This window comes from Osmerus mordax, chromosome 13, assembly GCF_038355195.1.
Source record: "Osmerus mordax isolate fOsmMor3 chromosome 13, fOsmMor3.pri, whole genome shotgun sequence".
Classification (NCBI taxonomy): domain Eukaryota; kingdom Metazoa; phylum Chordata; class Actinopteri; order Osmeriformes; family Osmeridae; genus Osmerus; species Osmerus mordax.
In genome coordinates, this window is record NC_090062.1 from 15,429,176 (window position 1) to 15,454,985 (window position 25,810).

At 46.3% G+C, this 25,810-nt stretch overlaps 1 protein-coding gene across 4 annotated transcripts in view; it reads left to right on the top strand.

Annotated features, from left to right (window-relative positions):
* Window positions 1–827: 827 nt before the first annotated feature.
* Window positions 828–25,810, top strand: part of pde8a (phosphodiesterase 8A) — a 32,872-nt gene continuing 7,889 nt past the window's right edge. For 2 of the 4 annotated variants that reach the window (XM_067248697.1, XM_067248700.1), the window contains exons 1-14: window positions 828–2,112; window positions 17,202–17,258; window positions 19,770–19,960; window positions 20,661–20,717; window positions 20,834–20,888; window positions 21,340–21,428; window positions 21,660–21,738; window positions 22,268–22,408; window positions 23,228–23,316; window positions 23,421–23,472; window positions 23,565–23,607; window positions 23,891–23,968; window positions 24,198–24,268; window positions 25,172–25,336. In XM_067248697.1, coding sequence (XP_067104798.1) covers window positions 1,963–2,112; window positions 17,202–17,258; window positions 19,770–19,960; window positions 20,661–20,717; window positions 20,834–20,888; window positions 21,340–21,428; window positions 21,660–21,738; window positions 22,268–22,408; window positions 23,228–23,316; window positions 23,421–23,472; window positions 23,565–23,607; window positions 23,891–23,968; window positions 24,198–24,268; window positions 25,172–25,336 — 1,317 coding nt within the window. In that variant the 5' untranslated portion in view covers window positions 828–1,962. Of the gene's footprint in view, window positions 2,113–6,980; window positions 7,346–7,562; window positions 7,643–17,201; window positions 17,259–19,769; window positions 19,961–20,660; window positions 20,718–20,833; window positions 20,889–21,339; window positions 21,429–21,659; window positions 21,739–22,267; window positions 22,409–23,227; window positions 23,317–23,420; window positions 23,473–23,564; window positions 23,608–23,890; window positions 23,969–24,197; window positions 24,269–25,171; window positions 25,337–25,810 lie in introns of those variants that run through there. The other 2 variants (XM_067248699.1, XM_067248698.1) reach the window with 2 other exon arrangements.

A 25,810-nucleotide genomic window follows, 5' to 3' on the forward strand; every position in this document is an offset into this window, starting at 1 on the left:
CAATGTTCAGCGTGTATGGAATGCCCCCTTCATACCTCTTTACTCCTTGCACAATTAGTCTTGAAGTAGCCTAGTCTACTTCTTGACGTCAAATTTCTATATTTATGATCAAAATGCAGAATGAAAACAAAGCTCATAGTTGTTTATGAACCACTAAGACGTCATAAAAATAAGAAAATAAACAGTATTATCTTGGAGGCATGCTATATATTTCAGACAAAGTATCCTCAAAGGAATTGTGACAACTTTACAGATAAACAAAAATCATGTAAACATGATTTAACATTTAAATAAATGCCTTTTCTAATCATTTCCTGCTTTCCAGGCTACAGTACATTACCTGTCATTGTCTTGGGCTATGAGCTTCTACAGTGACTGTTTGATAGTCTAGGCCTAATATCCTGTTGTTAAAAAGATCCAAACATAATGATGAGAGGGAACAGCTGTAGGCTGTAAGTCAAATTGTCAAATTGCATGTGTTGGCGTGTGGGACAGTCTTGTTATATTCTAGACCGATCCAACCACAATTTAACATGTGCTAGTCTGGCTTGTTTGAAACGCGATTTCACAAATAACTTTCGAAACACGCAAGGGACGCAATCCCTTTTGTCATCGACACTCTATCCCGCTTCCATTCAAACGAACCCCAAAAGACCCGCTGAATTTCCATGTTCTCTTTGCAATTTCAAAGTTCCCTCTGCAAGAGAGGTCCACCCAGCTGCGCCAAGGACGACGCTGATTAGCCGAGTTGCGCTCATTTGCATTAACGTCAGTAAAGGCTGTAGGTCAATCCTTGCGGGTGCTTTTATTGGATGTGCTGCTGTCAAGCAGTGCTGAAGAATTGGAAGGGCAAACGCTAGGAAGGCAGAGAAAAGACTAATAGAAACCCCATTATGTAGCTTATTTCTGCGTATCCGTTTATAAATATCAATCCCATGCCTTCCTTTTTGAAACACGAAACTTGGGGACGCGGAGCGTTCTTGTTTTTGTAAGCGATTGCATTCACCAGAGGTGGTACCTCAACATATGATTTGACAGCCTCTACATCTTTTTTTTTCAAAAAGGGAAAACCGTGGGCCTATGATACACTAACCCATTTTTACCCGGGTTTGTGATCTGTGGCGAAGCTTTTTCAATCTGACAACGGATGTCTGAATGGCGATTTTACACCAAGATTTCTATTTTTCCGAATTGTGTGATTTCTGTAGATAAATGGAGTGTTGTGTCAGACTAAATGTCATTTTGTTGCATGGGGGAATCTTGACATTGGAGCGACTGATCAGAAGAATGCTATGCTGTGTGAATATTTTAGCCTGTTGGTGATGAACGGCTCAGGACTGGAGCAAACTGTCGTGAGAACGGGTTTGTGGCCAATGTCTTGAATTGAAGTAACCAGATTGTTAAAGGAAAAGAGAACTCCCCATAAAATTGGATGGTTTTGGGTGGGGAGGACGGCATCAGTAGTGGCTTTGGACAAACATGGATAAAACTATTGCATGAATTGAAGAAAGCTGACGTTTACTTGAGAAGAGTAAAGTTTAAAACGAGAAAATGATGATGTGGTACGAAGACGAGCAGAGGAACCAGAGTGAGGGATCCATTGCCAATGGAATCTGAACAGCAAAATTGAAGAATAGCGGGATTCATGTGTACGAGGATAAAACAGACCTTTTGGAAAATATCTTCAATTAACTTAATGTAAAGGACAGAGAAAGGAAATAAGCTTCCTGGTAAGACTGTAGGGGGAAGAAGGATATATATATATATATATATATATTTGTGTATATATATATATATATATATTATTCATGCTTTCTTTATGCTAGGAAAACTGGGTAGACACGTTTTACGTTAAGATTAATCCAAGAAAGAAGACGTCTGATGACAAAGGCCATTACGAATGACATTCGGGTATAAGTAAAGCACTTGGGGAAAATAAATAGTGTGAAGTGGGGTTGAAGCATGGGCTGTGCTTCAAGCATTCATATCTCAGATAGGGTGGTCTACGGTGGAAAAGAGTCCGAGGATGCCCACTCGCCCCAGCAGACTAATACTACACAGCAGCAAGGAAATCCTGCCTCGGGACTACCGATAAAACCCTCGAGTTGCAAGGTGAGGGAACGACTCCGAGAGAGGAGACTGTGTTACCGTGTTTGATGTCACGTTTAATTAAGGTTGTTTTTTTCCTGTTTGTTTTTTATTTACAACACTGCTATTCTAAAGTAACGTGGGCCTCTTAGATTGATACCTAAAGTGGATTACAGTTAACTGTACCTCATGCCTGCCTTCAATCCCTATCGGCAGGTCAATGGGTCATGAGCACCAGTCATAGGGTTGATTCCTCCACAAGCTGCGGGCCTGGGGTTAAAACATAGGGAAGCAGTGCACAGCATTAATGATGAACCATATCTCTCATCACGTAGTCGTTCCCTAAAAAAGGTTCTCAAATTAATTTACTATCAATTTGTTTAGAGCTTCTTGTAGGCTAATTCAATGCATACAGAATAGTTCAGATGTTTGATTTGTAATGTATGTGTGGGGTTGAGCTGAAACTGGACCCATCAATTCAATCTAACTGACTTAACAGCTACTGTGAGTGTTCTATTTTTCCTCATGTTGAATTCATGCTGACATGCTAATTTATAGTTGTAAGTTATGCCATAGCCAGAAGATGTGTGTTGGACTTGAAGTAATCGTGTCACCATGTTGTTCTATTCTGCATACAGAGCTGTTTCCTTAACACTAGAAGTACAGGACAGGTATAGCAGGCTTGGGCCTGTCTTAGGGTAGACTTAAGTACTTAAGGCATCTGGCAGCTAAAATAACCTAATAGAAGTAATGTATTGAAGGACCCATACTGTGGTATACAGCATACAGTCTTTGTTAAAAACACTCAGATGTCCTTACGTAGAACTTACCAGAAGCACATGTCTATTTCCATCAAGTGGCCTATGAAATCAGCAGCATGAAAGCTTGTGTGTTTATTTTAAGCAGCTGGGTTTGGATGAGGAGATCTGATTTCCATACCTACCTGCTGTTGGAGATCAATATTGGGCATTGATCGCTCGGTCACTGCTCCAGTGTTCACAGCTCTGGCTCTATCGCCCCAGCACTGTTCGCAGTGTCATTATGAAGAGCAGTGGACACAGAGCGGGCGGATCACAAACAACACTGTACACATGTCATGCTCTGTACCACATGACAGGGTCAGGCACGTGACTTTAGTGTTCTGTTTATAATATAAGAAATCCAAGGTTAGGATTAGGCTGCGGGAAAAATGCAACAGGCCCAGTCTTCAAAGCTATTGACTTGTTAATCAAGAGTCAGGTGGCTTAATCAGGGAGTCAGGTGGCTGAGCGGTTAGGGAATCGGGCTAGTAATCTGAAGGTTGCCAGTTCGATTCCCAGCTGTGTCAAATGACGTTGTGTCCTTGGGCAAGGCACTTCACCCTACTTGCCTTGGGGGAATGTCCCTGTACTTACTGTAAGTCGCTCTGGATAAGAGCGTCTGCTAAATGACTAAATGTAAATGTAAATGTTAATCAGTAGTTGTATTGAATATCAGTTGACTTTTTGAATGAGGGGGGAATCGAACCGAGCTCCGTGGAGCCGAGCTGAGGCCTGTTTGCGGCTCCTCATTGGCTGCTTTCATACTTCAACTAGCATTACATCACAGCCTCATGAAACTATTTATTCTATTTCTAAAACATAAAAGTTGTTTGTACATTTATTACTATAATAACTGTGTACACAATGTTGTGGGCTCCCAGACAATGTTTCAGCTGTTTTCCGTTTTGTTATGTTCACCTTATGTGAGTGTGTATGTTTGTGTGGGTGCCAATGTGTGCTTGTGTATTGAGCGCATGTTTGTTTGACAGACTGCAGGCTATTTGAAGGCCTCTGTCAAGCTGAATGCTGTGGCCAAATGTCGCCACAGGATCCAGTGAGAAGTCAGTGTTTATGTCATACCCACTTGGACAAAAAGACAAACAAAAGACTACGGGTCTGTACGGAATGAGTGTCAGAAAAGGAGCGCGTATGGATGTGTCAAAAGTGTATGTTTCAATGTATACGTCACAAAACAAGTCTCCACTCAACACAGCTTCCCTTCGAAAAACATGGCGCCCTTATTTAAACAGCGGATGGATGGATGTGATTGGCTGATTGGCGACGGCTGATTATTGGATGCAGGTGGGAGTTGGTATTGGAGGGTGTGATGATGATTCGCTGCTGGGGATAGGCCATTTTCCAACACCACCTACTGGAACACAGACAGAAAACAAATACAAACAGGGTGGGATACGTAACAGTGTGACAGACGCCCCCTCATCAAGACGCCAGGGACATCACTTCTTACACCCAGTTAGACTAATGGACGAGAAATCTCCTTGAATTGGAAAGGCTGAAGCGTTATGATGGAACCAACACTGCAATTAATCTACTTCACTACAGCCTTGGATATTATAGACTGGGTTACGATAGACTTGAATTCTATAGACTTGGATACTGTAGACTAGGAATATGGTAGAGTTGAATATAGTAACTTAAAGGCTGTAGAATTGAATATTGTAGTCTAAGATGCAATGATCCACATGATGATTATCAGTTAAAAAATATTGACTTTGCCACCTTCGGTTTGTAATAACAACTGTGATCTGTGGGTGATGAGAGTGGCGTGTACTGTCTGCATGCATTTGCAAGTGTGTGCAAGGGAGATAAAGGCGTTTTATTCGGGAGAGTGTGTGTGTGTGTGTGTGTGTGGGGAAGATAGAGACGTGCTCGTAGGGAGTGTGCTCCACTGCTCAGATTGGGCGCTGAGAGAGTGATGCGAGTCTGTGTCGTCAAGGATACGTTACCATCTGGGCTGCTCTGGCTCTGATAAGGCTCAAGTACAAGGTCTTGTGATGGTTGTTGTAGTCTGTGGGTGCATTTCTGGCTACATGTGTGGACAGACAGACAGGCTGGCTGGCATAAACACAGGCCGACAGACAGACAGGCTGGCTGTCATAAACACAGGCCGACAGACAGACAGGCTGGCTGTCATAAACACAGGCCGACAGACAGACAGACAGGCTGGCATAAACACAGGCCGACAGAGAGACAGGCTGGCTGGTTGGCATCAAGACAGATGGATAGGTAGACTGGCTGGCTGACAGGCAGGCAGGCTGGAGGACTGGCAGACAGACAGGCAGGATGGCAGATAGAAGATTATTGTGTCAGACAGACACAGACAGGCATGGGGGCAGACAGACAGGCTGGCAGACAGACAGGCTGGCAGACAGAGAGACTGACAGAGGGTTCAACCAAACACAGCAAAGTTTATCTAGCCTTGCTCTATGAAGCCCGACGGGGTCATGCAGGGAAGAGAGCAAACCCAATACACAGGTTTGGGATCAGTTTGCAACAACTTGAACCATTACAGGGGTTAAGAGAAACCCCTCGACAGCATGCTGGTTCCGTATGCAGCTTGTCCCCAGTCTTAGTCTGCAGACGTTGCCCTCTCCCTCACACCCTGGTGTCTGCTCAGTGAAGACCAGTATTCTGGCTGCAGAAGTGATGTCAGATCAGGTGATTCCTCTGAACCAGAACCTGCTATCGAAGCACCACTGGTATACTTGTGTTCGGCCTTAGAACTTTCCGGTCGAGTTTAGAAGACTGGCCCAGTGGTTTGTCTGACTTCTCTTCAAGATGAGGGCTTCCTGTCCCCACATTGCAGCCGTGTGCTTTCTTGAGCCCTCTCTGGCCACTAGAGTGGAGCTGACGGGTGTGTGTGTGTGTTCGTGTGTTCGTGTGTGTGTGTGTGTGTGTGCATGTTTGGAGTCTAACTTGAGCGCCATTGGGTAATTTATTCCAGAGGAGGGCAAAGGCTTAGTATGGTGATGAATTAATCCACTGTGCTGCTTGTGGAGCTGAGTGAGGAGCGGAGAGACTGATGTTCCTTCCTTCTGCCCTTCTCTCACTCTGTCTCTCGTTCTCTGACTAGCTTTCTCTCACCTCTCACTGTCTGTCATTATGTCCATACAAAAACACCCTACCCATTGGCGTTTTCACACCACATATTCTATTGCTCTCTGCTCCTCTCTCTCTCTGCTCCTCTCTGGTCCTCTCTCTCTCTGCTCCTCTCTCTCTCTGCTCCTCTCTGCTTCTCTCTCTCTGCTCCTCTCTCTCTGCTCCTCTCTCTCTCCCTGCTCTCTCTCTCTCTCTCTCTCTCTCTCTCTCTCTCTCTCTCTCTCTCTCTCTCTCTCTCTGCTCCCCTTTCTTATTCTGCTCCTCTGATTGCTATTCCTGTGTCTTATTCTCAGCAGTATGAAGGTCAATTCCTCTCACGTGTATCTCAGTTATTGAACAGAGGTCATTTTGGTTAAGTGACAGATACTCCTCCGCTGTCATCGGTTACGGGACTACAGACTGTGTAAATATTCAGCAGCCTCAAATGTTGCTTGTCTGGTTCTGGTAGTGTTTCAGCGGATGTCCAGGCGTCTGCTCATGTGACAGCGGGATAGGATATAACTTCAGCTCTTGTTTACGTAGAGGATGTCATGTTTATACATACACAGGGAAAATAGTGGTACCTGTTCAGTCTGAACGACTATCTGTGTGACTTTCCGTGCTGCGCTTAGTTCAGGAAAGAGCGAGTTACTGGATTAGACATGTAGAGAATGCAGAATATTGTAGTAGGCGTTTGTAAAAGGTGTCATTTTGTATTCGAGTGTTATTCTGTGTCATTTCAAAATACTGTACGCTAAGCCTCACTCACACGTGTTAAATGAGATGGACATTCCATTTTGTACTTAGCCAAAATCCACAGCAGGTTGACCTGTGTGTTTTTTCTGCAGCACCCGTGCTTCCTGTCCTGTCTGGGGTATCTCCAGTGGCAGCATGTCGGTTAGCATTTTGTTTTTTGCCATGTCATACTTTACTTTTTATCTCTGCTGGCACATAAGCTGAAGGCCACGAAGGGATGGGGGCCCATGAACACTGTCTAGACTACTGGATGAACTGTAGTACACCAGAACAGTCCCATGTTTCAAGGCTCTGGAACAAACCCAGTTAACTATCAAGTGCTATGCAGGTTAATGTTATGAGTGCAGCCTCCACATATTAGAACGACAACTAAATATCGAAACAAAGTATCATTGGTGGTCTACATGGTAGCATACTATTGGACTACTTTTTTCAATTTAATTTGAGTTGACATCAAGTTAAATGTTGTTGTATTGTCTGGCATTGGTATTCCCTTCTAGAACACTACAGTTAATTAAATGGAAGAATTTGTTCCTTTTGATGTTGGTCAAGATTTCCTTTTTTGCTCCAGAAGATGGTTCACTTGTGAGGTGTCAGCTAAGGTGAGTTTGATTGTGGAACAGACCTCTCCATTGTTTTTGAAATAGTCTTCACAAATAAGGCTGCATTCAATGGCTTGTCCTCTTCCCCCTCAAGGATAGAAACTTTGAATCATAAGGGCGGCATGTGATAGCTTCAGAAGATTGTAGAAGCGGTGTTCTTCTAAAACAAGGCACCAAAAGTGTTTACTTTGTAGCCAGACTCTCTGTTCTGTTTCAGAAGCTCCCAGGAATGACATAGCGACTGGACTGAAGCCAGACAGTGACCTTCTGCAGCTTTCAGCGCTGCCTCGTGTAGATGTGAGTTTGGAGAGATCTCCGCTGCAGACATGTCACACTGGCTGTGTTTGTAAACGGACACTCGGCTGGTCAGTGAATTGATGACCAGTGTTCTCTGATGTCAGTGTAGAACTTGAATGTGTCTGTGTACCACTGTGTCTGTCGTGTCACGACCAGGGAAACTTTAGCTCAACCTACCTGCTTGCCGACCAATGAGAGGACTCTTAGAAATAGTCTAAACATGAATCCACGCCAAGGTCAGATTCCTACACTAGTTGACAATTGGCATAGGTGTTGAGGCTAGTGTGTGTGTGTGTGTGTGTGTGTGCTGCTGTTACATATGCTGTAAGGGCCTGAGGTCCCCTGAAGAATAGTAAACTAAGAAAAATTAAACTTTGTGAAGACATTTTCTTAGTCCTCACAAGTTCAAGTGCTTTTTATAGGGATTCTTTTTGGGGTTAGACTTACTTTAGGGGTTGGGGTTAGGAGTTTGAATTTTTCTTAGGGTTAGGAAAGACTGGATTTAGTTCCCACAAGAATAGCTATACAAGCTTGTGTGTGTGTGTGTGTGTGTGTGTGTGTGTGTGTGTGTGTGTGTGTGTGTGTGTGTGTGAGGCCTTCTGTAACAGTGCATGACACACCATCTTAACACAACAGCCTCTGGGCATTTGAGTTCTTTACCCATTTTCACGTTGCATCACACAAGCTCTCCCTCTCTCTCTCACACACACACACACACACACTCACAGACACATTCCCATATTCATTCACACACACTCACGTACACACAGACACCTAGCACAGCTAGTGTGAATGCACTGTCAATGCAAATTTTATTCCTTAAGTCCCCTGAGGAAAATTTAAAAGAAAATTTAGCAAAACTTTAACAAATCTGACATTGACATTCCGTTGCACAACTCTTGCACAATTACAGAGATTAACCTCTTTTTTAATGAGTATATCTACTGTGTGCATTCCATACATTAACTACATCTCTGGTTAAGATTCAGCCAAGATACCTTTCCAAAACAAGACAATGGTGTGGTTGATGAGCCAAATTGGATGATGTCCTGGGACAGCTAGCAGGGACAAAGCAGGATGAGCTCAAAAGCTTAATTGATTTTGTTAGAAAAAGTAAATGAGAATCTTTAGGGATGTCAGAGTTCAACCCTGCCCTAATTTTCAGTAAAGTAAGGTTTTGCAATACAATAATACAGTCACATATTTCTGAGAATAAAATATACAGTTGCTGGTTTACAAAAAAAGGGCTCCACATTAAACATTTCTTTCTGGAAAGAGAGAAAGCTTTCTAGAAGCCTTTGTACATTTGGGAGATGGGGGGGAGCAGGAGAGAGATGGGGGGGAGGGAGGGAGCAGGAGAGAGATGGGGGGGAGGGAGGGAGCAGGAGAGAGATGGGGGGGGGAGGGAGGGAGCAGGAGAGAGATGGGGGGGAGGGAGGGAGCAGGAGAGAGATGGGGGGGAGGGAGGGAGCAGGAGAGAGATGGGGGGGGGAGGGAGGGAGCAGGAGAGAGATGGGGGGGAGGGAGGGAGCAGGAGAGAGATGGGGGGGAGGGAGGGAGGGAGCAGGAGAGAGATGGGGGGGGGAGGGAGGGAGCAGGAGAGAGATGGGGGGGAGGGAGGGAGGGAGCAGGAGAGAGATGGGGGGAGGGCGAGAGAGTGTGCTGTGAAACCTGCACTGTCACACCACTGCCCAATCTCCATACAGTTGCAACACAGCAGAACTACTGTGTTAATTCACACACTTGCAGGCAAGAAACATGAACGAGAAGAGGTATTTCAATACTAGAAAAAGGGAAACTGGATAACAATGTGTCAATGATAGTTGGTTTTCTGGAGAAAAAAAAGTTTTCTGGTCAGGTGTAGGTCATAAAGGTCTGAGTGTGTTTGTCAGTATGTGTGCAGAGTGTGTGTACATGCATGTGTGTGTGTGTATCTGTGCCAAACCTGGGCCTAGCTCTAACACAGGCCTCGCTGATCCCTCATACGACACTGACCTCACTGTTCTACTCATAGCAAGTGAAGAGGAGGAGGCAACACTGGTCACATATCCAGGATGATGGTCTTGGGGAAGACCTGGTTAGTAATGATCAGTGATGTGACACTGGGGCTTGGAGATCTTAGCTGGGCACTGTCCTTGTGGCTTAGGATTGGCCTGGTATTAGGCGTATTTCTGGGTAATCTGGATAAGGACAGAAATACCTTGAAGGTGAACAACGAGAAGAGCACCTTGCTCACCAAGAAATTTATTTACACTTGATTCATTCCAGTAATTGACTTCTGCTTTTACTTAATTGGTTCATCCTTGTATTTTATATTATCCATGTTGGAAAAGGACCTAGAATGACATGCCTATTTTGAGTTATCAAGGCCATTCGTGGAACAAACAATGAATGGAATACTGGTCTCAATGTGTTGTAATGGGATGTATGCATTGCATGTTCTCCAGTCAAGCTTCTGTTTGAGATCAAGGACATCAAGCACAGATCACTGACATGCCGTATGACCAGCGAGTGGTTGAACAAAGAAGGCACTTGGTTGCTTGGTTGGGACTGGTTTGTGGTAACCGTCTCATACCACTGGGAAGACTTCAGAAGGTTCTATCTACATTTACATGTAGTCATTTAGCAGATGCTCTTATCCAGAGCGACTTACAGTAAGTACAGGGACATTCCCCCCGAGGCAAGTAGGGTGAAGTGCCTTGCCCAAGGACACAACGTCATTTTGCACAGCCTGAATCGAACCGGCAACCTTCTGATTGCTAGCCCGATTCCCTAACCGATTTTCTAACATCCCTGACATGGCGTTCCTTCATGCTGGTGAGATGGGGGTCTGAGTGCCCGTGCTCACCTGGCTACCGGTGTTGTCTCTCTGCTCGCCATGACGCCCGTAGTGACAGTTTGAGTTGAAAACCAACAGAGGAGGCAGGTTGGACCTCTCTGGGTATTCGATGGCTAACAATGTGTCAGAGATATGCAGTATCATAGTTGAATTGGATCATCTCACTAGTTAGTATAAACACAGCCCCACATCCCCCCAACAAATTGCTAGTTTAGCGGTGGCGTAGTTGGCCAAAGTTGTGTTTATAAGAGGAGGTCAGTTGTGCGTTGAGTCAAAACCCAAGGGAGGAAGCCATGCTGATGAGCAACGAGGTGACACATGGATATATACTCTTAGCACACTGGGACACATTAAACTCACCAACACTAGTTAAACACACACAAAAAAAGACTAAATGTAATTAGTTTCAGGTATTTATTCGTTATTATTTTTATTTTTTAAGATTACGAGATTAGTGTTCATTTCTAATAGTTAAGTTATGAAAAGAGTTGTTCTTGATCAGTGAAAACTTTTTGTGTTGGCAACAAATATCCACCCTCCCCCTGTAGACAGCTCAGGGCTCTTGTTGCTCTCTCAGTCTCTACCCCACGTCACATGATCTGGTGTCTACCCCACATCACATGATCTGGTATCTAACCCTCATCACATGATCTGTTGTCTACACCTCATCACATGATCTGGTATCTAACCCTCATCACATGATCTGGCAGCAGGAAATGCACCAGAGCAAGGCCTCAAAGTTACTCTCCTTGGCACAGTGACGCACAGACCACACACACACACACACACACAGAAATATAGTGCATGCACACACACACACACACACACACATATCTAGGCTGTGTCAGTACCAATGGGAACACTGCTTGTCCCTTTGACGTCACACACACACACAAGTGGTTTAAACACACATTGTTCCATCCTCCCCCCCCCCTCACACACACACACACACACACACACACTTTCTGTCCCTGAATCTCCCTTCTCTCTCTCTCTCTCTCTCTCTCTCTCTCTCTCTCTCTCTCTCTCTCTCTCTCTCACTCACACACACACACACACACAAATTCACGTTGGCACAGCAGAGCAGCGTCTGCCTGGAACAATCCGTGTTCTGTGATGTCACTCGGGATCGTCACCGTGGTGGTCTGTGTGTCGTACTCTGTGTCTCCTGGAGGAACACTGAGCTGTGATCTAATGACATCCAGTTCACTCCTCGAGAGAAGGCTTATTTAAAACGACTCACGGCTGCGGGTGATTTTAGCAGCACCCTCCAAGCCGGCCGTGAGGGCCATGTGTGAAGGTTACGGAGAAACGGGGACAAGTCGCTAAGGAGTCCGTTTCCGCTAACGTTGATTTAGCTAACCGTAGACTAGCTTGTTTTTGCTGGAATTCCACTACAATTATGTGTTCTGTCCCCTTTGAGTTGTGTTGTGTCTTCCCTGCCTTTGTTTGACTGTGTGTGTGTGTTTGTTTGACTGTGTGTGTGCGTGTGCGTGTGTCAGCGTTAGCATTCCCTGTGTTATCTGCTGTGGTTGAAGAGATAGCGCTGCAGACAGAATGAGGGGCAGGTCGTTCTGAGGCAGTGTGGCCAGGCACGGCATGAAATGAAGTGGGCACGCCTGTGTACATACTGTGTGGGACCGAAAGACAACTTTGACCTTTTCAGTTAGCAGGACTGTGTAATGAAACAGAACCCAGACCCATGAGAAGCAAGACCATGAACTGTGTGATATACCCAAGCAATATGAAACATTCATTTGAACTCCTTTTCTACAATAGTTACATTGATATTTAAATCTTATTTTAACTATTGTTTAGTCTTTACTTTAACTATACGAGCCACAATCTATGTCCTAGTCTACTTGTATCCTGTATGAAAAAGTTTTCATGTACTTATTATTATTATTATTCAATTTCATTCATAACTGGATGCTTTACAGTGTACATGCTTGTACAAACAATAGTTGCAGTCCTGCATAGTGGTGGGTGTGTGGACAGAATTGATGTAGGTGTGTGTGTGCGTGTGTGTGTGGACAGGCATTAGGTGTGTGTGTGTGTGTGTGTGTGTAGCCAAATTTTACTGTAGGGGGCCTGTGTGTGTGTGTGTGTGTGTGTGTGTGTGTGTGTGTGTGTGTGTGTGTGTGTGTGTGAGTGTGTATATATCTGTCTGTCCCAGAGACGGTCCATCCCTCCACAGATGAACAGATCAGTCGAGTCTCACTGGGATGAGGAGGAACAGAGTTACAGCCGTCCTCAAGCACACTCGGTTGCTTTTAATTCAGTAGCACGTAAGCCTGAAGTGTGAATATGCATGTTGAAGAGACCCAGGGCAGGCAGTATTCCTGCACTGTCCAGGGTTAGCCAGGGCTGGACTGGGACAAAAAAATTGCCCTGGCCACGACAAAAATTATATAAAGATTTATATATATATATTAAATATCACATCATATCCGCCCCAAGTGCACCGGCCCACCGGGCAGGTATGCCAGATTACCAGTCCAGGCCTGGGGCCTGTGTGGATCTGTTTCACCAGCGGTTGTAACTGCGTCCTATATAGACTGAGAGAGAGCAGAGAACGTCACCATTATATGTGGCCTACTTTCCTCAGTCGTGTCTGTCTACCTGTCTGTCTACCTCTACCTGCGTGTCTGTCTGACTGCCTGTGTGGCTGTTTGCTTGTCTGTCTACCTGTCTGTCTACCTCTACCTGCGTGTCTGTCTGACTGCCTGTGTGGCTGTTTGCTTGTCTGTCTACCTGTCTGTCTACCTCTACCTGCGTGTCTGTCTGACTGCCTGTGTGGCTGTTTGCTTGTCTGTCTACCTGTCTGTCTACCTCTACCTGCGTGTCTGTCTGACTGCCTGTGTGGCTGTTTGCTTGTCTGTCTACCTGTCTGTCTACCTCTACCTGCGTGTCTGTCTGACTGCCTGTGTGGCTGTTTGCTTGTCTGTCTGACTGGCTGCAGGTGACTCACCTAAACTTCTGCTCGGCCGACTGTCGATTTGGGCAACGTGGTTAACGCATGTGGAAGGGCTAAATTAAGGCACGTGTGCAAATGCATTACATATTTGTCTCGCAGCGTTTGTTCCTGTTATTTTTCTAAATGGATGAACCACAGTAATTATATTAACGTACCAGATACAGTATGTCCCTCATTTTCATGTTATTTGACTTGGAGTGTTGGGGGAGGGGTGGTTGGGACTATGTTTCCAGGTCAGTGGCTGTGTTCTCAGCTCAGTAAACCATACTGTGGAAGCTAGAGGAAGGGCACCAGAAAACAACCAGCGTGTGGTGGGAGCCGTCTTGGCGAGGGGAAGGGACACAGTCACGTCTTCTGAGGGCCGATGTGTAGCTAGTTTTGGGTTGGCGACAGGATCTACTGGTTTGGAGCTGCTCTGTAACCATCTTAAAAACATACAGACTACAAAAAAAAAAAAAAATTCGGTACCGCACATTTAAGTTAAGCTAAGGCTAGTTAGCTGCTAGCTTGGTTGGGATCTGGGCTGCAGACAGTGATGGTCTGCCTGGTACAGAGTGTTCGTCTCACACCTGTTGCTGGCTCTAATACCTAATCAGACCTAATGAGGAACATTGATTCATCTTCATTTGGTCCACACTGGTAGAGGGGCAGGCAGTGCTAGCAGCACATACTTGAGGCCTGTTTACAGATGAACACTTATTCTGAGAGGATGGCAAGATGGAAACCATGAAGAGAAACAAGCCAGACTTAAATGAGTATTTTAGACTTGCAGATTCCACCAAGTGATCTAGGTGTTACCCCAGAGCTAAGAAGAGCCGCCATTCCAGGATTCCCTGCATCCTGGTGACTGCTCTGGGAAGAGGAAGCTGTTTACTCTCTCTATCTCTCTCTGCTGACGTCCGCGCCCCGAACAATGTCATCCAATTTCCTGTTTTTCACTTTAGTGGAAAGCCACTCTCCCAGCGGTGTGCAAGGCTGGGCGGCCCGAGGAGCAGATCCATAGGTCTGGATGCACAGAGAGCAGGATATGGGGTCATCGCTGCTCTGCTATGTAAATACATTAGGTGTGTTGAATGGGAGCAGCTCTCTTACTTTTTTCTGTCTTTTCTTTCTTTTTTTCTCTCTCTTTCTGTTTCTTTCTCTCTCTATCTTTCTGTCTCGCCATCTCAGTGGAGATGACAGCTTAGTCTGTCTTCAACATGACAGAACAGCTGTGCAGGTTATCCTCTCCCAGAGTGGAAAAAGTCTGAGTATGTCATGTTCATGGCAATATTGTTGGATTTGGTTGGGTTTTCTAGAAATCTGCTGATTGGACTATTTCAGCTATTTTGGCAGCCGGTCCATCCCTATGTCTTTCAGTTTTGTTTACGACGAGTTTTCGGTTTATGAATGGAGTGAATTGACGGAGGATTCACCCAAATCTTGGTCCATTTGGAATCCCTGGAAAGCATACTAACCGAGTTTGTCCAGTCTCTGTCAAAACTCCAAGGACCAGAATACAGTGCAGTAAGCTAATACTTGCATTCACAAGGTCTGCAGTGGAACAAAAGTGCATCTGCTGTAGCCTCTCCCCAGGTCAACAGGCCTGTCACTTACTGTTAGCAACTCACAAGCCCTGGCTAAATCAGGCCAAAGTGTGTGTGCGTGCTCACTCGCATGTGTGTGTGTGTGTGGCACAGCGTACAGTCAGGGGCATGAGTGCAAAAGCGCCCCCACAAACACACACACAAACACACACACACAGCATGTCCATACTGCCCGCCTGGTCCACATGCTCACTCACTTCCCCCACTTTCCCCTGGTCGGGTGCCAGCATGATGTTTGAGGGATGCAAATGCCTGGGTGAGTGATTCATGTGTGTGCCTGTGTGTTTGTGTGTGTGTGTGTGTGTGTGTGTGTGTGTGTGTGTTGTACTGTACTGAAAGAGCTGTATTCTGTCTGGGGAGGCAGGCTGTGTGTGTGTGTCACTGTGTGTGTCTGTGTAGAGCAGGCTGGCTATTTCAGTTACACAACCTCAGCCGGCGTTGTATTGGTTCTGTCAGCGTCAATTAGAGCAGGGAATGTCCCACTGCCAAGCCAAAGACTGCTCTTCTAGAACTCTACCAGGATCAGGCCACAGCACTGTGTTCTGATGCATCAAAAAAATAATTCATTCAGCTAATGCTTTTATCCAAAGCAACATACCAATAGTGAATATAGTACGTACAGCAGATAATCAAAGACCAGACATGTACAGTTCGGATAGTATTTCAGCGAATAGATCCCAGGAACAGTCAGATGGAACTCCTAGCTGGACCAGACCAGAGCATGCTGCTCTGTTTGAATTCTACCCAGACTCCAGCTCACAAACCAGGGCCAGGCTCCTTATATCTGATGATTGTCCTCTGTTATCCCTCCGCTCCCGTACCCTGGAGGACACATCAGCACAGTAAACATCATCACACTGAGATGTTATCTACCTTTCCACATTTTTTTTTGTTGTTGACGGGAATCTTAGTTGCATTTAATTTGATCAAACAAAGAGTGTTTTTGTTCCTCAACAAAATAAATCATTTGACAGTTGAAAGTTGATTAAGCTTTTAGTTTATTCATCCTGGCCTAACCTAGCATCTGCAACCTTTCTTCTAAAGCTACTGTAAACAAACCACCTTGGAATGATTGGTAGCTTGCATTTAGGTACACAGGACATTAATTTGATTTTGATTTATAATTGACCATTTTCAGGGTATAGTGCTAAACACTACTCACGCACAGAAGCACTTAGGGTTAGTGTATCTGTAGATTGACTGTATCCACCTGGCCACCCCCCCCACACACACACACAAACACACACCTCCCCAGTTCTTTTCTTACCATAAAAATTTTAGCTAAATTCCAGGGAGAAGTCAACAGAGATGTGGACTGCACAGGGTATGAACCTACATGAATTTAGTCAGGCCTTTGAACATGTGCCGGGACACACGGACAGATGAGAACTGCACACACGAGGTTATCATGAGGATGTGCTCTTGTGTCTGTGAGAGATCAGATTATCACAGTTCTCATCAGCAGTGTGGCCTTCTGATGTTGGACTTGCTCCCTGTGAGTTTTCAAACAAGCAGAACCCAGTGTGGCAGTGACGTCAATTACTACTGAGAGACTTACTACTTACCAGCTTGTTTGTACAGATTTTTGGGGGGCTTTGTCAGGTTTTCTCAACAAAGGCTTACATTTGAGTGATTGGGTGATTTTGACGTGCCTGGCTTATTCTGACGTTTCCCTCTGTACGTTCCTCACGTGTGTAGATTGTTGACGGAGAACCGGAATCCTAGAGGGATGGTGGTCCGCAAGGGGCTTGGTTACTATGGTTACTAACCCCTGTGCTGGGTTCCATTTAGCAGGAGGGAAGCAAAATTATTTGCAGACTGGAGGAGAGAATTCACATGTAGGGAAAGTGTGATGACTCGTCCATCAGTCTGTTTGTAATCAGTGACACAGTGTTTATTTCCTCTACGTCTCTGGGCGGATGGTTTTGAATTTCTATCCGTACTGAATTGGATTGCAAGGTCCCCACTGTGTTGTGTCCGATCCGATTTCAGGTTCCAAATAAATTCAACTTCGAGATCAGTCTGTCGGAGATGTGGCAAGAATGAATAGGGTGCTCCGTGCGAGTGTTCCGGAATGTTCCAGTCAAGGCTCCGTGCTTCTAGACACCATGTTGAATAGATTGTCCTTCTAACCACAGTCTGTCTCTTTTCTTGTAGACCACACTAACAGAGGTGCAGTTTGGACCAATGAAGTTGTACGAAGACCAGCTTCAGGTACTGTATCTCCCCACACCACAGTATCCATGAAGCTGAACATGAGCATGAAGAAAATACATTTCCACCGAACTGTGAGCCCATCTCTATCTGTCTACGTACAGTGTTGCAGATCTACCCAGGCTTCTGTCTCTTGAAAGTCTGGTATTTGATGTGGTACTTTGGTTCTAGACCAATTTTAGGTTGGGTCCATGTTTTGCTTTAGGTCAATGAAGGGCCAGAAGTGACAGTTGACATGTTCAGCAGTTTAGGCTACTCTTTAATTAGAAAGCAATGCCACCCAGCTAGCTTTAAGATAACAATCACCCATTCAAGCCACAAAAAAAAAAAAAAAAAAAAAACTCTTAATGGACACATTGTGAGTGTGACGTACCCTGGGGTTGCCACGGCAACGGGACCAAACATGAATGACTATAAACATACCATAATGAACAATGCATGTTATATGAGAGCCACACAGAAGGAGCAATGGGCCCGCATGAGCCTTGTCACCGCAAGTCAGACATTCTCCGTTCAGTTAGTCATTATACCGCAGCTCTGAAACACTCTGCTCTCTCCTTTGTCATGTGTTATGTAGTCAAATAAAGAGGTGACTGAAGAGAGACACATAGACAGGCAGACAGACAGGCAGACAGACAGGCAGTTTGAAGGGGATGCCTTTGACCCTGTGATCTTGGTTATTTCTATCATTGTTCATTTAGTCATTGTGATCCCACTGTCATCCATTTACGTGAATTGTTTCATAGCTCTAATGAAAACTACCTCAAGCTACTGGGAGGTGAGTAGGTAGTTTTATTGGGCCTGTGTGAGGGTTCAGTGTTGCTCTGTGGTGTACAAGGGTTCAGGGCAGGTGTCTGTCCTCAGAGTTCTGTCCTCAGAGTTCTGTCTGCAGAGTTCTGTCCTCAACTTCTCAGAGTTCTGTCCTCAGAGTTCTGTCCTCAGAGTTCTGTCCTCAGAGTTCTGTTCTCAGAGTTCTGTTCTCAGAGTTCTGTCCTCAACTTCTCAGAGTTCTGTCCTCAGAGTTCTGTCCTCAGAGTTCTGTCCTCAGAGTTCTGTTCTCAGAGTTCTGTTCTCAGAGTTCAGACAGTGTTCATATCACCCCCCACTCCCCTCTGATGTCTGGAGGTGGAATACTACAAACCACTTAGAACTACATACTTCACACATTCCTTCCTCATTTCACTTGTGTGTCCCAATGTTGCCCATGCTGTTGTGTAGGCTTCCAGAGATGTACGTGAACAGTTGTGTGAATGGTTAGCAGACAAGGAGAGAGGTGTCAGGCCACACTACAGGCCTCTGACGAGACCAGCCCCGTCTTGATCCTATGCCTCCACCAGAATGTTGACTTTTGTACAGACATTGTAACCCTAAACCTAACATGCCAATGTGGAATTTGGATCTTATTCCCAGTAGACCCAAACATTGCTGCTGCACTCGATTATGATGGGACAGTTCACGATGTTGTCATAAAATGTTGTTTGTATGAACAACTTACACTCTGCCCTAAGTGGCCTGGTCTGTGACTAGCCTGTGACTGGCTTTATGAAGTTCCAGGCTTTAAATAATGCCATACACCCCCCCCCCCCTCCCCTCCCCCCCCCCCTCCGGTTGATTCAGAAGGATAATCATACTGCCGTAGACTCTCTGTCCACACACACAGTGATACTCAGGGACTTAACTCTCCCGCTCTCTGAACAGAAACACGTCTTTGTACCCTAACTCGATTTTGCAGTTGTGATGCAACCCTGAGACCGCTGAACAAACTTTCCATTCTTTACGTTCATTCTGCTCCCTGCCAACTGTTTGAGGTGACGTCTGTTTGGGAGAGTGACTCATGAATCTGCGCTTAGTGCTGCGGCGCTCCTTGGAGGCGGGCCTAAAACTCCTGCCCTGTATCCAGTAAGGGCTTCTACATTTACATTACATTTAGTCATTTAGCAGACGCTCTTATCCAGAGCGACTTACAGTAAGTACAGGGACATTCCCCCCGAGGCAAGTAGGGTGAAGTGCCTTGCCCAAGGACACAACGTCAGTTGGCCTGACCGGGAATCGAACTGGCAACCTTTGGATTACTAGCCCGACTCCCTCACCGCTCAGCCAACTGACTCCCTTGCTCCCTCGCTTCTATGGAGTCTGCTGGCAGCAAGTGTATGTACGCACCTAGAAACCTGCTGTGACGATGGCTTCCATACCCAGAGCGGGTGTGGGCCCACAGCCAGTCAAGGCTGGCTTAGCCAGTAGCTTGGTCAAGGGGTCAAGGCAGTGGATATGGGGCCTGTGGTAGCTGGATACAGGACAGCCTCAGTGTTAGGCATGGGCAAGGCTCGTCTATCACACTGTCTTTTTTTCCGTAACTTCCTTTGTAACTTTTTTTCGGTGTACGTCACACGCTACAGTTTCAGTTTGAATATGTTGGCGTGTTACCGTGTTCGCTACCGGCTGTGTTTGTGGATGTCGTTGTTTCTATGGTAACCGCTGACCCTTTTCTCTCTCTCTCTCTCTCTGGTTCAGGTACTTTTAGTATTTGCCAAAGAGGACAGTCAGAATAATGGCTTCTACTGGGCGTGTGAGAAGGCCAACTTCCGGTGCAACGTGGCACGGACCCCCGAGGCTGCGCTTGAGAGTCTCCTGGAGAAACACCATGACCTGGTCATCATCGACCACAGACATTCCAGATACTTTGACGCGGAAGCACTATGCCGGTACGGTTGTCAAAAGCTCCCTCTGTACAGCGTCCACACGAATGTACTGAATCACACAGTGTACGGGCTCCTCCTTTTTCATGCCACGCTTATGAACCACAGGCCCTCATGCTTGAGCTGCTCGTCTCAACAGGAACAACCTCTCCACGTCGCTCTGCTCTCATCTGAATGCTACATAATGCTAGGCTGTGTTCAAGTGTGTCGGTGGGCCATTGTTCCAATGCAGGTCCATCTAAAGACAGACAGGATGTTGTAGTGACACTGGGTTTCCTAGCCGCTCTGCGAGGGTGGGCTTGGTTCAACTCCGCTCACAGACTGCTCGGCGGTGAAGTCACCACCATGAGAAATGAGCCGCAGTCGCCCACAGCCCCCTCTCTCTATCTTTAGCCTGCAGCTCGACCAAAAACACGTTTGCAAACATTCATTTACCTTGCCCGGCGTGCATGTTCACCCTATTCATGGTGGCCAGTCTATACGTTCAGTGTACACGCACAGCCCCGCGGAGGACTAAAGGGCCTTTATGGCCGACGGCGGGGGGGAAACCACAGGCCAATGAGCTGCCTCGTACACTGCATTCTTTCAGAAGCCCGCTGGTGGACCTTGCTTGGGCTCTGCCCGGGAGAATCACACTGTGTGAATAACTGAAACTACATTGATGTGATGCTGTGGTCTCTCTCTTTCTCTCTCCGTTTACATTCAGGTCAATAAGAGCGGTCAACACCTCGGAAAACACTGTGATAGTCGCCGTTGTGAAAAGGTACGTAAAAGCCCACCACCTCTGATTCTTGTGTCGCCTGGATGGTGGGGTGACAGTCTGAGTCAGCATGCAGCCTGTAGGTTCAGATGCCTGTCGTTCTGTCTCTGCTCCTGTAGGCCGGACAGGGAAGAAGCTTCAGTGATGCCTCTCATCAATGCAGGCTTCAACAGGGTGAGCAACTGGTCCTCCTCAGTCCAGAAGTTTGAATAAACACATTCTGAACATGCTTGTTCCTGCTCATACTATATACTCAATACTTTGCAAAGATGATGTTATACTTTGCAATAATTATGTTCTGTCCATAATAATGATGTCAAGTGTTAGTTAAGAATACTATTACCTATGTTAGCTATAATAATGCAGTTAGCTTCTATGTTACTGTGCTATTATGTAAGCCGTTTGCTATATTTAATACAAGTGAAAACTAAAATGGCAGTGTTAGCGCTGAAACTTGTAAGTAGGTCAAGTAAAATCAGGATTGCGCTCCACACAGGTCTAGCACTGATGGAGGGAGTCAGTGAGATAACCAGCGCATGCAATGCAGTCACGAATGCCAAAGGTGAAATTGTGAGTCATTGATTGGTTGATCCATGTTGACCTGTGTTGACCTCTGACCCCACAGAGATATGTGGAGAACACCAATATGATGGCGTGCTATAATGAGCTGCTGCAGCTTGAGCATGGAGAGGTGCGCGCACAGTTCAAACTGAGGTGAGAGAAGCCGCTCTCTGAATACACCGCACACCTGTCAGTGTTGGGGCTTGTCGTTTGTCAGATACCAGACTTTATCTCAGGGACTACCCGGGGAATCAAAGTTGAGAAGCTTCCAGAGATGTGTTTTACGCTAAAGCCTTATTCGTTTAACCTTTTTTTGCTATATTTGGTTGTGCGTAATCGTAACTCCTTCTGTCTTCTCAACACTTCTCATTCTCACTCTCCAAGGGCCTGCAACGCTATTTTCACTGCTCTGGAACAAAGCCAGGAAGCCATCGAGATCACTTCGGAGGACCAAGTGATTCAGGTTTGTTTTTACACCAAACTGTCAAGAGACGCATGGTATCAAGAGCTCCCGTATTGTCTCCTTCAGTCGTAAGAGAAGTCTCTCTCTCTTTGTCTCTCATTCTCTTTCGGTCTGTTCTCTCTTTCTCTCTCTCTCTGTTCTGTGTCTTTCTCTCTCTTCCTTTAACCCTCTCTTTCTCTCTCTCTCTCATAGGGTAGTGTTTTCCTTCTGTTTGCCTGCTGATGTCTTGTGACCGCTGATATCAGTGATGATATCTGTGTTCTCTTTCCTTCAATGGCTCCTTCTGTCCTCGGAGCCACAGAGCATCTTATCTTATCGTTCTTTTTTCACATAAAAGCAACACTTGTGCGTCCCCGTTTGTGGAACTGCGTTCTAGAGCATCGGAAAGCAAACTTTGGAAGCTCTTTGCGATGGTGGTCGTTTTCCAGTCATCTGTATTGACACCTTTGCCCTCTCAAACAGCTTCAGACCAGATCCCTATCTATGTTGAGGTGCGTGACACCCCCCGTCTCTCTCTGCTCTTTCGCAGTATGTGAACCCTGCCTATGAGTCCATCATGGGCTACCAGCAAGGAGAGCTGATAGGAAAGGAAATCATAGAAGTGCCTAAAAGTGAGAAGAACAAACCGGATCTCCTAGAAACGATTAACTCCTGCATACGGAAGGGAAAGGTGAGCGTTTCGACTGTCGTTTTTTTTGTTTGTTCTGCTCACATTTACATTTACATTTAGTCATTTAGCAGACGCTCTTATCCAGAGCGACTTACAGTAAGTACAGGGACATACCCCCGAGGCAAGTAGGGTGAAGTGCCTTGCCCAAGGACACAACGTCAGTTGGCATGACCGGGAATCGAACTGGCAACCTTCGGATTACTAGCCCAATTCCCTCACCTCTCAGCCACCTGACTCCTGCTCACGCATCTAGATCATTCTACATGCAGCATTGGGATAGTTTGGTGTTATCCCACGTAGCTGTTAACTTGCTTGTGTGCTTGAAGGTGTTGTGTGTGTGTGTGTGTATATGCTAATAGTTCTGGGTGTGTTTGCGTGTGTGTGTGTGTGTGTGTATATGCTAATAGTTTAGTGTGTGTATATGTGTGACCTGTCCGGCAAGTCATACTGCAGCTCTGTTTCATGTTCTGACATCAGTGGGGGCTGCTGTGCTGGGCTGCTACTACAGAGGGAGCAAAGGTCGCTCTCAGACAGTGTAACAGTAGGACAGGCCTTTTGAACCAGAGCACCAGACCAGCGGTGGCACACATGAAATGCCACAACTGCCACACTACTCCCCCCCTCTCCCCCCCCCCCCGTCCAGTAGAGCATCTCATCACACTTTTATAACCCTGGATGACCCTTGTTTACCATCCACAGAAAGAGCCACCCTATTCCTCCTCCTCCTTCATCATCATCATTGACGAGCCACCAGTTTTTTAGTGTTAACTAATTGTGGCTTCTCACCTGTCCTGTGCTTGTGTGACATGTCTTCTGCAGGAGTGGCAGGGTATTTATTATGCCAAAAAGAAGAATGGAGACAGTGTTCAACAGAATGTGAAGATCACACCTGTGATTGGTCAGGGAGGGTGAGTGACGGTGTTGCTGTCGTTGGGATGATCCTGGGAAAATCACCACAATGGACCAACCACGATGGCCTGTATTTATAGTCTGTTTCTTTTTCTTTTGACAGAAAAATCAGACACTATGTGTCTATCAACAGGCCTTTAAATGATAATAATAGGGTAAGAAGGGTATATTATCATGACAACAGTAGATGTGTGCGATCAGTTTGACCCAGATATTTCAAGCTGCTTCTTTCCTTTCGTTCTCCCAGACTGACAAGTCCAGTGAGCGCGTGCAGGCAGAATCTCAGACAGGTAGGCTGGTTTGCTGTAGATCTAGTCTGTCTCGTAGTGCCCAATATCAAGTGCCCCCCCCCAGCCCCCCCAATATCATTTAGGGGATTGGAAGGTTGCTTTGATACCTACACTTCCTGTATGTAAGCCTTTTTCATAATTCAAGGGCAGATGCTATCTGCAGTCTGTGTTTGCCCCACCGAGGCAAGGTTACTACAGAAGGGGGTATCAGGCAAATCTTCCCTCCCAGTTGTGTGGTTATCTTGGTAGTGAGTGCGTGTGTGTGATGTGCTCCTGTCCCCAGACATCCAGCCCAGTAAACATAAGGACCGTAGGAAAGGCTCTCTTGACGTCAGGTCCACCACGTCCAGAGGGAGTGATGGTGAGGGGCAGATGGGAACGGACAGTGGAAACTCACTAGCTTATCAAAACCCACCAGGTGTTAATTGGGCACACCTCCAGAGACACGTCTGAAGTGTGAAATTTGAGTATCCTGACAAATTAGTAGGAACAGTCTTGTTGTTTTTTTTAAGGGTCACTGTCTTCGTTTTAAAGCTTGGTCAACTTCTTAGATTGATACCACAGACTTTTAAAACATTGTTATTTTGCAGGAAGTTCCCAGCGAAGGCACTCATCCATGGCTAGGATCCACTCCATGACCATCGAAGCTCCCATCACCAAGGTAGGTCTCATCCAGGTCACATGGCTGTCCTGAGGACATACAGGCCCACCATGTAATCTCTTCTGCTGTCCTAACAACAACAACAGCCGCTCAGTCATGCTACTACAGTACAACTGCCTTGAAGGACACAAACACAACAGTCTCTGCAGGCTCGGCAAGTTGTTCCATGTAAGACAGGATTCTAGACCAGAACTCGGGTTCTCTGTGTTGGGGAAAGATACCCCCAAGGATCTGACATGTGATATTCTCGTAGTCCCCAAGGTTTTGTCAACTGACAGAGTTCAGTTCCTGTGTTCCATCACATGACTGTGCTGTCAGCCCCTCTAGGCCTGTTCTCCAGAATAGAGCTACTCATGAAACGGCTGACTATATGTGTGTGTGTGTGTGTGTGTCTGTAGTGCGAGTGTATGGTATTTGTGTGTCATAGACCTATTATTAAGTAGAGCAAGCATCATAGCTGTTTAAAGATGGCATCCTGTTCATTTCTACTGGGCGGCAAGTGCTCAGTGGCGCATTGAAGCTCGCAAAACCGAGATACGGTCTGTGATCCGGTCTGTGATATGGTCTGTGATATGGTCTGTGATACGGTCTGTGATCCGGTCTGTGATATGGTCTGTGATACGGTCTGTGATCCGGTCTGTGATATGGTCTGTGATATGGTCTGTGATCCGGTCTGTGATATGGTCTGTGATATGGTCTGTGATCCGGTCTGTGATATGGTCTGTGATATGGTCTGTGATATGGTCTGTGCCATGTCGAAGCAATATGTCCCTCTCAGGGAAACCTGACTGTAGAATGACAAGACAACTTCCACGGATTCATAATCGTAACCGTGTGCCGTTTACGTCCTCCTCCCTCCCCCTCCCCTCCCTCCCTCCTCCTCCCCTCCCTCCTTCTCGGTAGGTAATAAACATCATTAACGCGGCTCAGGAGAGCAGTCCCATGCCGGTGGCGGAGGCGCTGGACCGCGTCCTGGAGATCCTGAGGACCACCGAGCTCTACTCCCCCCAGCTGGGCACCAAGGAGGAGGACCCCCACACCAACGACCTGGTCGGGGGCTTGATGACGGTGAGAGGCGTCTGGGCTCCAGGAGCCAGACCCAACCCTGTCCCTTACTCCTGACTTCCAGTAATGCTTTAGTGTGTCCAGACGCCAGCCTTGGTTGTGCCCGCAAACTGTAGGGTGCTTGCTTTTATGAAACCTTACCTCAAGTGCCAGGTGGGGTGCTGGTCATGCGGTCTGGAAGAAGATGTTATTAGTGGCACTGACATGGTTGTTAACCTCTTAACTGCTCTGGGCAGGAACAGCGTGGTTTGGTGAGGTCTCTGGTTGTGAAGAAACACACTCTGTCCTCAAAAGAACACAATGACTTAGATGATACAGAGAGAGCCAGGGTAGTGAAGGAGATGGAGGGAGGGATGGAGGGAGGGAGAGAGAGAGAGAGAGGGAGGGTGGTGAAGGAGAGAGGGAGGGAGGGAGAGAGGGAGAGAGAGCCAGGGTGGTGAAGGAGAGAGGGAGAGAGAGAGCCAGGGTGGTGAAGGA